Below are 13,425 nucleotides of genomic sequence, written 5' to 3' on the forward strand. Positions count from 1 at the left end.
AAGTCGTATCAGTTGTGTCCGACTCTGTGCGACCCCATAGACAGCAGCCCACCAGGCCCCACCGTCCCTGGGATTCTCCAAGCAAGAACACTGGAGTCGGTTGCCATTTCCTTCTCCAATGCATGAAAGTGAAAAGTGAAAGTGAAGTCGCTCAGTCGTGTCCGACTCTTAGCGACCCCATGGACTGCAGCCTACCAGGCTCCTCCGTCCATGGGATTTTGCAGGCCGGAGTACTGGAGTGGGGTGCCATCGCCTTCTCCGAAAGTGGGAATACATCAGACTAAAGAACTTCTGCACGGTAAAGGAAACCATCAGCAAAATGAAAAGGCAACCTATTGAATGGAAGAAAATTTGCAAATCATACATCTATAATAAGGGGTTAATATCCAAACTATATGAAGAACTCATCCAATAGCAAAAAAAAAAAAAAATCCAATTTTAAAATGGGCAGATGATCTAAACAGTATTTTTCCAAAGAAAATATAGATGGCCATCAGATACATGAGATGTGTAATGTCACTAATCCTCAGGAAAATACAATTCAAATCCACAGTGAGATATCACCTTCTATCAGTTGGAATGGCTAGCATAAAAAAGACAAGAAATAAGTGTTGGTGAGGATGTAGAGAAAAAGGAGCCCTTGAACACTATTGGTGGGAATGTAAATTGGTGCAGATACTATGGAAAACATTATGGAGGTTCCTTGAGAAATTAAAAATAGAACTACCATATGATCCAGCAATTCTACTTCTCAGTATTTATCTGAAGAAAATAAAGACAGTAACTTGAAATTATAATATGCACCACATAATCACTGCAGCATTATTTACAATAGTCTAGACATGGAAACAACCTAAGTGCCAGTCAATGAATGAAAGCAAATGTGGTATACCTACATACTGAAATATTATTCGGCCATAAAAAAGAATGAAATCTTGCCATTTGCAACAACATGGAATGACCTTGAGGGCATTATGCTAAGTGAAGTAAGTCAGAGAGAGAAAGACAAATACTGCATGATCTCACTTATATGTGGAATCTAAAAATACAAAAACAAAACAAGAAAACAAGCTTATATCTACTGACAGCAGATTGGTGGCTGCAAGGGATGGGGCTTGGGGAATGGAAGAAATGGGTGAAAGAGGTCAAAAGGTACAAACTTTCAGTTATAAAATAAATAAGTCATAGGGATATAATGTATAGCGTGAGAATTATAATTAATAATATTATATTGCATATTTGAAAGCTGCTAGATCTTAAAAATTCTCATCAGAAGAAAAAAATTTTTAACTATATAAGGTAATAGGTGTTACCTAGACTTACTAGTGGTCATTTTCCAGTGGTCATTTTGCAGTGTATAACAGTATTGAAATCACTATGTTGTACACCAGAAACTAATATTTTAGTAGGTCAGTTATATTTCAATTAAAAAAAATATAATCCTTCCTCAAACTTGCATCACAGCTTAATACTAGCTTAATCCAACCTATCATGTCAATATTCAATGTCAGTCATCCAGTCTGATGTAGTAAGTATCCCACAATTACAATATGGATATAAAGCAAATGTATTCAAGCAAAGTCACTGACAAACGAAGATCTAGCCAACTTGAAGAAAGAAAAAACTCAACAAGGACAATGACACCACATGAACTTTAAAAGAAAGTAACTGAAACATTCATGAATTAAACAGGGCTTTCCATGTACTCAACCAAATTATGAAACATAGGATATACTATTTTATCATCCTAAAATTTTGTCAAAAAAGGTATGCCAAAAAATAAATAGTAATTTGTTCATTGTTTATTTTAGGAATTTAGTTCCTGGTTGCTATTATAATCCATATTTTTGTCAAATAAGATAAAAATAATTATTTTTATGTGTTATCTCAGTTTTTCAAGGTAATGTTCCAATCACTCTTCTTCCTCACGACCCCCATAAAGACTATGAAGACGTTAGTCCCTGATTAGTGACTTTTTCTTGGTACTAAGTATCCTGAAATAATGAGCACATAGAAAAAAGAGATAAAAACTCAGTAGTTGCTCTAAAAGACCTACCTTTGCCCTACTACCCCAAGACACAATTGATCTGTCCTTCCCTTTCCTCACTAGGTCCCCTTCTGTGGAAGTAGGGTAAGCTTCTCAGATATATAAGATTTTTCCCAAGTTTATTTCTTGGGCAAAGTAAGTAAAACTTAAATGGAAACCCTAATAAAATTATGCCTAAAGATATTAGGTTATTAGGACCTTGATACAGAGAAGACAATGGCACCCCACTCCAGTACTCTTGCCTAGAGAATCCCATGGACGGAGGAGCCTGGTGCTGGGGTCCCTGGGGTCGTGAGTCAGACACAACGGAGCAGCTTCGCTTTCAGTTTTCACTTTCATCATTGGAGAAGGAAATGGCACCCCACTCCAGTGTTCTTGCCTGGAGAATCCCAGGGATGGCAGAGCCTGGTGGGCTGCCATCTATGGGGTCGCACAGAGTTGGACACGACTGAAGTGACTTAGCAGTAGCAGTAGCAGGACCTTGATGAGATTGACCCAATAGAAGTATGAACAGTCCATATCACCCAGAATGACTTTCATAACCAGACACTGACATTATCAACCTGTCCGAGGATTCTAATTCATCCTAATCATTATGGGTCTTGAAGTGCTTTATTACTGTGATATCATCTGTAGATTGGATTCTTCTCTCTGGGTTGAAAATTACAAATTTAGAAGTAATGAAGTTACTAGGTTTTAAGAAAAGTAGCCATAAAATGGCTAGTAGGTATAAAAAATATTTTCTCTTCTCCCTGAAAAATAATTCCTTTTTAGTTACCTAAAAGTCAAGATAAATCAGAAAGACCAGTTGGAATGATAAATTATACATGACAACGAGGTTTTATGCTTAAAGTTATATTTAATTGACTTTGTTTTTCTTAAGATTTATAATCAACTGAATACTCATTGAGTCCTGAGAATTCCCAGAGCTTTTAAAAGAAAGAATTCATATCTATAATTAATTTGCAATCAATGTCTCTCTCATTTATATGAAACTGTGTGTGTATATATATATTTTCTCTGTTGGATATACTGTTATATAATATAGATGTCATAGTTAAAAAAATTCACTTTCCTTAACCTGACCTAAATAGGTCAGATATTATAACAATAACAGAGGATCCATGAGAACAAGGAATGGAAACTCTTTTACATCATACTTCCTGGATCATGGTAGTATTACATCATCTTCCTTTCCCCACATAGTAACCTCATATCTTTAAAAAAAAAAAAAAATTCTTACGTTTGACTTTTATACAATATCCCTAAAGCCCATTTTAGTTTTGCTTCCAGCTATAGTTGACAGCTTTCTCTGTATTTCTAATTTTGTGTTAGAGCCCTTCTAAGTGTAAAATTTTTGCCAATATCTATAAAAAGCACATGGGCATATACAGATGAGTATTTCTCTTAATGAGACTAATAAACCAGTTCTGACTCAGTAAATTGTATTTTAAAATTTGAAACAGGCACAGAGGAAAATATGAAGTATTTTAACATGTGAAAAGGCCACTGAGTCTGAACGTGTCTGGATACTCACTCTCTCACACAGCTCTTCAAATGTGCAGTCGGCAACGGTTCCACAAGCTTTATTCAGCCGCAGCTCTCTGCCTTGCACTTTTAGAATCCTTGGTCTAGTTACTATGGGAACATGAACAAAGACTCAATCTTGTCTGGATAATTACTATAAAATTCATCTCTTACAGATAGGAAATGCATAGCTTGATGAATAATAGCACATGATTCAACACATAAATTAGACAAAATGCTGATACAATGACTGCCACTTGAGCGTGGCATCAACCCATATACAGCAATGGAACTTATTAATTGGTCAGTGGAGATTGGGCATTGTGTTCTAAATGTATTCTCTTTCAAGAGAAATTAACTTACGTACAATCATTTTGTTTCTGAGCCAGCTCATCAAACAACTTATCCATGACAGCCTCCACATCAGCTTCACTTGTGCTACAGTGAAAAGAATAATAGAATATGAAATTAATAACACTTGAAGCCAACATCAAACAGCTGCCTGAGCCTGCTTAGCTTTTTGCCTATAAAAAAAGAACAGGATGTTATGCTCTAAATACAAACATTAGATTTAGAATACACTTAAAAGCAGAGAATATTAACTCTCAGGTAGATGATTCTGCCTTATTTGCATACACTGAAAGACTTCTGTGCTTCTGGCTGTTTCCAGTAATGAGACGATACAGGCAGAGTAAATCCATTAATACTATGTGTACACAATGAGAAGAAAGGCTTCTGGCTCTCTCTTGCATGCAAAACAAGAACAAATAGACAAGGCAGTCAAGGATCCAGCAAAGTATCCTTTGAAATCTCTACTGAGAGGGTACATGTGAAATTAAATATTGAAGCTGCCTTTTAAAAAAATCAAGTCAAACCACTGACTGAGAGGATCAAACATCCAGAATTAAATTACCAGCTTCAAAATACCAACTTGATCTGCACATCAATAACTTTATCAGACTTCGAATACAAGGACAATTACAGACCACACAGTTTCTCTCAAAACTGTCCTTGTTGGAAATCCAAGAAAACTCTCTTCTTCTGTGATGCCCACCATTGCAGATACTATGAAGTTAGTCTCCTCAAAGAATCCTTTGTATTCTAATTAGAAATCACCATATGGTTTAGGAAACCCACATATACAAATGTGATAATACTATGGCCTTTTTTCTTCTCACTTTTTTTTTTAAAGAAGGGTTGATAAATTAACAGTCAATAAACTAAAATAACTGGCAGAAGAAATAAATGCTGTTAAAAAAACTTCAAGTGAAAATATAAGTTTACTTCGACTCTATGTACAAACTTACACAGGATGACCTGCCAATATGCTTAATTTTGACACACGAATCACTCTTATCTAGGTGTGGAAGCAATTAAACTCAGTTCTGGAATCTGTCTTAAAGTCTTATTGAAAACTCATAAATTATTTTTTCTTTACATTAAGCTTAAACTAAACCAAAATAATTTCTTCCTTGAGATAATTGTCAGGTGGCAGGCATTTAACACACAAGCACCTAATTCTTCAAATGTTCTACAGGAAATGTCTTTAGAATGCCACAAAGCACGCAGTCACTATGAAGAGTTTGGAACTGTCACATTTCAAGTAGTAACCACTCCACCTCAAGGATCTTTAAAACATCATTTGCAATGGTTAGCTTTGCAGGGGAATGCTGTTTGACTTATATAAAGCCTTGTATGATAATTGAATAGAGCTGTATCAAGGTAATAAAATGACACTACAGAGTGATTATAGAGAGAATAAATAATTTTGAAGGTACAAAGAAATCCTACAAATCAACATAAATGTCAGTGCCCACACCAAGAACCTGTATGTTTAGATGGCTTTGCCAACATCGTTCACAGGGATTCATTTGGAATCATCTCCACTTTGCAATAGTGGTGTATACACATACAACTGATGGAGAAGGGAGATATTTCTAAAAGGATATATAAAGAAGAGAGCAATGTCGACAACCCTGGACATCTGCTGGCTTTCAGTAAGTTACCCTGTCCTTATGTTAGGCATGTTACCCAATAAAGAGGGAAAAATGAATTTGGAAAAATAACCAAAATAGAAGACAGTTATGTTTCTAAAAGCATATCTGGTAAACAATTTCTTATAAACTTCCTCAGTGGTAATTTTTTTTAATTCTGTGCTCAAATATACTATAATATTAAAATATGGCTCACTAGACTTTAGTTAGGCCACATCTGTGAAATATACTATAAGTGATTTCATTTATAGTGAAATTATATGTGAAATGATAAAATTATTTTTATTATAACAGCATTGTATAAGAAATCCATTGTATTATAAAAGATTGCTCAGAAGTTACAACACCTAAAATAAAAATTTTTATTGTTATAAATTAGTCTAAAAATAATATTCATAAAAGCAATTTATGTAAGCTCACAACTGAACATACTGTTATCCACCTAAGGCCAACTTGCACTTGACCTCGGGGAGTAAGTTCTATTGACTTTGTGGATGATAGAAACCTTATCTTCGTATTGTTTAACAGCAGGATGAGCTAGTGTGTGGTTTTGGTTTTATCAGATGTATCTATACTAATATAAAATAAACATGTAATGAAAGAAATCATTATCAGAAATGAATATATTCATAATTCCTTAACAATAACTTACAAGAAAACACTAGTCTCACATTCCATTCAGACTTCAGATTTCCTTACTTAAGAGGATGCATCAGTCAGAACTCATCAATTTTTTTAAGAATAAAAAATTAGACAAGTAACAAGAAAAATTAAAGTTACCTGTCTCTACCAGCCTAAAAGTTTTACTTAACATTCATGTTCATATATATCTGGTTTAAACATCTTGAGTATGTTTTGTAATTCTAGTAAATTTGGATGATTCTGAACATTTTCAACGTGTCACACATGGAATAAAAAAAGCTATCATTTGTTGAACAGCTATTATGCAGCAATAAGTTTACCTATCCCATCCCCACTTGCCATGCAGTATGTATTATTATCACATATTTATTAAAGAGAAAAACAAAACTCAGAGAAATAGGTCATTTTATCTAAGATCCGAATACATAAAATTTAAATTTTTTGTATAATGGAAAGTATTATAAATAAAATATATAGGCACATTAAACTGGGAAACACAGTGGCAATATTTATGGCATATATTTAATATTTTCAATATATTAAAAGCTCTAACATATGAAAAATTGAATACTCCAATAGGAAAACTGTCAAAGGACCTGAACAGGCAAATGGCATTAAAAAAAATAGCTCAGTGGGCAAAACACATATGTGAAGTGGTTCATTCTTACTAGTGATAAAAATGCAATGTAAAATCATGAGAGACCATTCCTTTATACAAACTGGCAGAGATAAGGAAAAAGATAAAATAGCTGGAACAGGCATAGGTAAGGGAAAAAAGAACCTTCTCATGTACCACAGAATGTAAAATTGGTACAAGAGTTCAAGGCAACCAGATAATATCTAATAAAAGCATTAAAAACATGCATACCGTATCACCCCGCTATTCCACTCATAGGAATCTCATGTGTAAATAATAACAGTTAATGACTGTAAGGATGTTCACTGTGACACTGCTAGCATCAAAAAAAGTATAAAAGAGGGCTTCCCCGGTGGTATAGTGGCTAACAGTCCACCCACCAACACAGCGGACACGAGCTGGATCCTTGGTCCAGAAAGATTCCACATGCCAGGGAGCAACTAAGCCCACACAACACAACTGCTGAGCCTGCGCTCTAGAGCCAGGAGCCGAAACTACTGAACCCACGTGCTGCAACTACAGAAGCCCGTGAGCCCAGAGCCTGTGCTCCACAACAAGAGAAGCCATCGAAGGGAGGAGCCTGAGCACCACAACAAATAGCAGCCTCCACTCATCACACTAAAGAAAGCCCACACACCGTAAGGGAGACCTAGCCCAGCCAAAACTAAATACATAAATTCTTTTTAAAGTGCAAAGAACCTAAATGTCCAACAATGGGGAATTTGAAGCACATTTGGATCCACTTATACAATAGGTCATTATATGCAATTTTCCCCTCTTGTCCTGGAATTGTAATTAAGGCTCAAAGTTGATTGGGTAGAAGTGCTAAGTACCACCAAATTGCTAGAAAGAACCACCAATAAGCCACCAATAACCGGATTCAGGCTCTTGCCCCTGTGGTTTAATCATGAGAATAACCAGCCCTATGCACCTCTACCACCCCTCTATTCCCCACACCATAGTGTCTTTAGAAGGAGGGTAAAGAAGATCAGGAATCGCTGGTTTTGTGTCTCGTATTTGTGATAAGAGCCTTTTCCCTCCCTTCCCTTTAGGAGAGAAGAGGGTGATTTACCCCCCTCAAAACAAGTGATGAGGGAAAGTGGGATTCTAAGAATATCCTGAGGAAATATAAGGGAGGACTGGAAGAAGGAAAGACGTGTTGCTTTCGATGAGCAGGACCTTAGTAGACTAAGAAATCAGAAGGTAGGAGGTGAGCCGAGATGAAGCAGTTCATTTCTCACAACAGCCTCCCCTACTCTACCCGCCGGCCACCACCACCACCACCACAGGTTTGGCACTACTAGATACACTCAAAGATACAGGTGAGGGTCAGGCTAGAAACAAGAGCATTGCCTGAAAATAACACCAAGGCAGTTCCTTAGATTCCCTCTTTTCATCTGGACAGCCAGACTCCTGTAACACCTCCACTCCAGCTGAAACCGGTACATTTACTGTCTGGGACAGTTTTAACACTGAGAAAGGTTGAAAGTCACTAAACTGCAATTCTTCAAAGTAAACAACGAAACCAACAGTCCTTACCTCTTCAGCATCCAGAACCCTACCAGTCCAGGAAGTGTCCATCCCAAGAAGTAGACAGAAAGACTGGAGACAACTTTCTGGAGGAAACTGAAAAGCCAAAAAAATAAAGACCTGCTGATACTGACATCTGGGGGTTCTTCAATGGAAAACCTGACCTGCTACCTTATTATCCTCTAGTTAGGTCCACCAATCAATAAAACCCCATCTATGTACACAAACTCCTAATCATTTTTAAGCTTCATTTTTAAGGTGAACGGACAACAAAAGCATTTCTAGGCATTTAAGGAAATCCTGTAGGATAAAAGATAAACATCACATAAAGAAATAGAGAAAAGGATCTTGGAGGAAGAGAAGAAAAAAATACAGAGACCAAAAGGGGAAAGTTATACTCTAATATGCCTTTCATATAGGCACATTGTACTGCATAAATGCTATAAACCAAAAGGACAATTAGGGCCTAAGAAAGAGCTCTGAATAACGAATGCTAAATAAGAAGTTTAGGGAAATGGTCACCTGAAACTACCAGAACATTGTTTGTTAATTGGCTATATCCCAGTACAAAATAAAAAGCTAAAAAAAAGAGAAATTTAAGGGAAAAGGTTGAAGTAATCTTTCAGAAAATATAGCAGAAATAGAAAAAAAGATGGAAAATAAAATAGAAAATTAAAAAATTAGAAGATAAATCCAGAAGGTTCAATATCTAACTGGGAGTCATTCTAAAGTCTGGGGTCTTAGGGGGAATGAAGAACCAAATTATCAAAGAAAAAGAAAATTAAATTTTCTAGAACTGAAGGACATGATTTTCTAAATTGAAAGAATCCAATGAATACCAAGCACAAAGAAGGGGAGGAAAAAAACATTCTAAGGCACTTTATCATCAAGTTTCAGGAAAGTAGGAATAAATAAAAAGTATCCTAAAGAATTTCAAAGGAAAAACAGGTCAAACATAAAAGATCAAGAAACTTGCATATCAAACTTCACAACAGCAATAATGGAAATGTGAAGATAATGGTATAGTGCCTAGAAGTTTTGAAGGGAATATTCAAATTATGTCAAATTATTCGTGCCCAAATTACTAATCAAATCAAATAAGGACATTTTTGGACAGATGAGCCCTCAAAAATATATATTTCCCATGCAGTCTTCTCAGGAAGATAGTGGAAGGTGCTCTATCAGAACAGAAAGAAGAGTTACACCGCTTGGAGGATGAAGCTCTGCCCTAGCTGACTCTCCTGATGATGACGGCTGTAAACTCTGCACAAGGTACAAGAACAGGTAACCTGAAGGCACTGGAAAGTGAACAGAGCAGGTAGGTTCTAGAAGAAGCCCACCCTTGGGAGAAGGGGGAAATGGCATGCTACTCATTTTTATAGCTTTCAGACTAAAGACAATAAAATCAGTACTGCTCAGGGCAACTAAAATCCCAATAGAAAACCTACAATTCTTAAAGCATGAAGAACCAGAGGAGAGTAGCAGGTAATCACAGAGATGGAAAATCAGGGGGAATTTCAGAAAAAGTGTTTCTAAATTGCCAAAAGATATCAATCTGGAAAATTTCTGAAATCTGTATTTATCACAATACTTCATGTGTCCTCAAATAATGAGTGTCCATAATAACAAACAATGAATCATTTTTTATTATAGGGTTATACTAAAAGTTTCAGCAGTTTTCAATCCAAAAAACTTCATAATAATAATAAACTCATGGCTTATCACTAGTATGAGTCAATATACTATGACAAGATTATGTATTTCAATAGTATGAAAATGATCTTTACCTGATACAGACTTATGATAGTAGAAAACATTAGAAGGAAATATTAACACAAAATAAATACTAAACAAAATTATTTTAAAATTTAAATACATCAGAAATTTAATATGTGAAAGTCATCATTTTTTAAAGTTTTTACGTTTATTATTTTTAAAGGCTTTTTAAATCCCTCTGTCCATGGGATTTTCCAGGCAAGAGTACTGGAGTGGGGTGCCATTGCCTTCTCCAAAAACACATAGTATTAATTACCAAATCTGATAGTCCTGACCTTTTCTGGTTAATAAATATATTCCAGACATAGGAAAATGTCTTTCATTTTGTACCGATATTGATCAAATCAATGACAGTGTGTCCTGAAACATTTTCAACTTGGGTATTAGGATACATACTGCTTCATATAAATTCATTTCCTTTAATAGCAAGTGTCTGGTTTTGTTTACTCAATATTATGTGAGATTCATCCTTATCGATGTATGTAGTAGTTTTTTTTTTCTGTACGGTGATATTCTATTGCATTAAAACACCACAATTTATTATTCTACTGTCGATGAGTGTATTAGTCTGCTAGGGCTGCCACAAAAGAATACCACAGACTGGTGGCATAAACAACAGAAATATATTTTATCACAGTTCTGGAGGATGGAAGTCTTAAGATCAAATTGTGGTCAGGTTTCATTTCTTCTGAAGTTCATCTTGGCTTGCACATGGCCATCTCATCGCTATGTCCTCACGTGGTCTTTCCTCTGGTGTCTCTTCCTCTTCTTATAGAGACAGCAGTCCTATGAGATGAGGGTTCCACCCATATGACCTCATGTAAGTAATTACCTCCTTAAAGGCCCTACCCCCAAATACAGTTCCATTTGGGTTAGGACTCCAACTATGAATTTTGGAGGAACACAATTCAGTTCCTAACAATGAGCATTTGTGTAATTTATAGCTTGGGGCTACTATGAATAGTACTACTGTGAACATTCTAGTATGAGCCTTTTGGTAAACTTCTTATACATGTTTGCTGGAGTAGAATTGCTATCCATAGGCTAAATCTGCATTCAGCTTCGTAGATACTACCAGTATCTACTGCAGATACTGCAGCTTTCCAAAGGAGTTGAAGCAATTTATTCCCACACTTACAGTGCACAAAAAGTTCTACTTGTTCCATATCTTTGCCAACACTTGGTGTTCTCCTTATATTCCATTTTAGTGGTTATGGCAGACATATGATAAATAATTTTAATCTAAGTTGCCTCAAATTATTTTTAGAAAGGAAATAAAAATACAAATATGATTTAATCATTGCAATAGTTAGCATTTTCTTGGTAAAATGTCATTATGATATACATGAAAATTTTCAAATCTATTCTTAAAACACCTAAGATCGCTTGACTTTTTTTAAGTAGTAAATTTCAAGAATGTAACTTTATTATAAAAATTTCAACCAGAGAAAATGTCTTTAACTTCCAAAAGGGGGGTGGGGGTAAATGCACTTATAATGGAGAAAAACAAGAGTAACAGCAGTGATTCTGCAACTCCAGGACCCTCTTGTCAGTTTTCCAGTGAAACTATTTCAAAAGACAGCAGCATTATCTTACACTAAAAATCTATTCTCAGAAATACAATCATGTCTGTAAAGTTCCAAAAAAGATTAAGGGTCAGCTAGCTTCAAAACAAAACAAAACAAAACTAGTGTTTAGAACATACAATATAAGGTTGCCAACAGGTATATTCAGAAAACAAATATACAAAAACCACACAAGGATATAGACTATATGAAATACAAATAGTGATTAAAATTACTCTCAAATTACAAACATACTTGAAAGTATTCCAGCCTAACCAGTAAAACTGAGGAGGGATGAAGCCTGGTAGTCAAAAGCAGTTGCATGGAAAAGCTACAGCGTAAAGATGCCACTAAATTAAACATAATTTTTTTCACTGTAAAAGGGTAGCTAAATTCAGAATTTTCTTCTGGGGCTATAAGAATATCATGTCACATGGATGGAAGAATGTGTTCTGTTCAGCTTTGTGTAGTTCAATTTTAACCACAGAGGCATATCTTAAAGAAGAGTGACTTGAGTAGCATCAAAATGATCAGGAGAAAATACAGGAATTAAGCTCAGATGCTCTGAATCATATTCCCTTTTCTCTCATAAGGGAAGACAGGACCATAAGCTCCTACAAGTGAGTAGGGATAAAGAATTTAAGGGACTTCTAATTCTGGATAACTGCCCCATCAGTGGGATGCCTCGGTAGAGTAGATGAGATGCAAAACAGAAAATCTGCTCACAGATAATCAAAAGGTGACTATGGTCAGAGAATTAAGTCATATTTGAAGAAGCAGAGTCACTCTTTTCCAACGTTCTTTCTTGACAGGGGTCGGAGTATGAGGGACCCAAGCAGAGCACAGACTTTTTCCTCTGTTCTAAATGCTCTGGGTAAAATCCACCCATTTCACCGCTTCTGTCACTTTTATGCTAGACTCAGAAACTGCAGTAGAGTTTTCTGTCAAGTAAAAACTACTGTGTCTTTAAGTCAGAAAAGCCCTGTAATCGACCACTATTTCATTGCCAGGAAATTTGGCATCAACAACTATAGGAATCCTGGATTAAAAGCCTGACTGCTTCAAAAGTATGAGAATTGTGATTTATTTTTCCACAATAAATTAGTAAACAGAGAGGAAAGTAATCAGTTATCTCAATTTTGAGAAAATTTCTATGGCTAAAATCAGGCATTTGACATAAAACTTACACTCAAGAAATAGAGTATGTCAAAAGAGACTTTATTGTTGCTGAATTGTTTGAAATTCTCAACAAAAATTCCAAAACAAGGGGAGGTTTCTAGAAGAGGGTCACACATGAATTTAAATGGAAATTAATTTCTTCAAGAACCTCCTACTTCATTAGGATTGACTCAGAGGAACAGAATGCTACCCACACTTTGCCCCTTTATCCCCCTTTAAAAATCAACAGCTTGTTAAGGTATCAACAAGTAGAATAGAGTTGGCTTTCCTTGGTGCCTCTCTCTTCATGTTCTCTATTCCAGAGAGCCAAAGTTGATTCAACGAGGGAGAAATTTCCCCTTCCTCTTAGAGTTCTTGTGCCAAACTTCCCTGGCAGTGAGCCTTCTCACTCTACTGATTCCTTGTGCATTCACGCTGTACAGCTCTTTGTGCTCATACCAAACATAATCTGGGGCTGGAGGCAGGTCTAAGATTAAGTTGGTTTATACTCGCCTTAATATAAAACAGACTTGGTTGCATTTCAAATCC

The 13,425-nt window shown here is 35.8% G+C and overlaps 1 protein-coding gene across 8 annotated transcripts in view; it reads right to left on the reverse strand.

Moving 5' to 3' along the window:
* Positions 1-13,425, reverse strand: part of LACE1 (lactation elevated 1) — a 201,090-nt gene that overhangs the window by 49,875 nt on the left and 137,790 nt on the right. For 7 of the 8 annotated variants that reach the window (XR_826767.1, XR_826768.1, XR_826770.1 and 4 more), the window contains exons 9-11: positions 8,387-8,473; positions 3,942-4,012; positions 3,585-3,685 (exon numbers count right to left, since the gene is read on the reverse strand). Coding sequence is in view for 3 of the 8 variants with exons in the window: in XM_010856641.1 (XP_010854943.1) it covers positions 3,585-3,685; positions 3,942-4,012; positions 8,387-8,473 (259 nt within the window). In the remaining 5 variants the exon portion in view is untranslated. The remainder of the gene's footprint in view (positions 1-3,584; positions 3,686-3,941; positions 4,013-8,386; positions 8,474-13,425) is intronic. The other variant, XM_010856642.1, reaches the window with a different exon arrangement.

This window comes from Bison bison, unplaced genomic scaffold (assembly GCF_000754665.1).
Source record: "Bison bison bison isolate TAMUID 2011002044 unplaced genomic scaffold, Bison_UMD1.0 scf7180017864373, whole genome shotgun sequence".
In the NCBI taxonomy this organism is placed as follows: domain Eukaryota; kingdom Metazoa; phylum Chordata; class Mammalia; order Artiodactyla; family Bovidae; genus Bison; species Bison bison.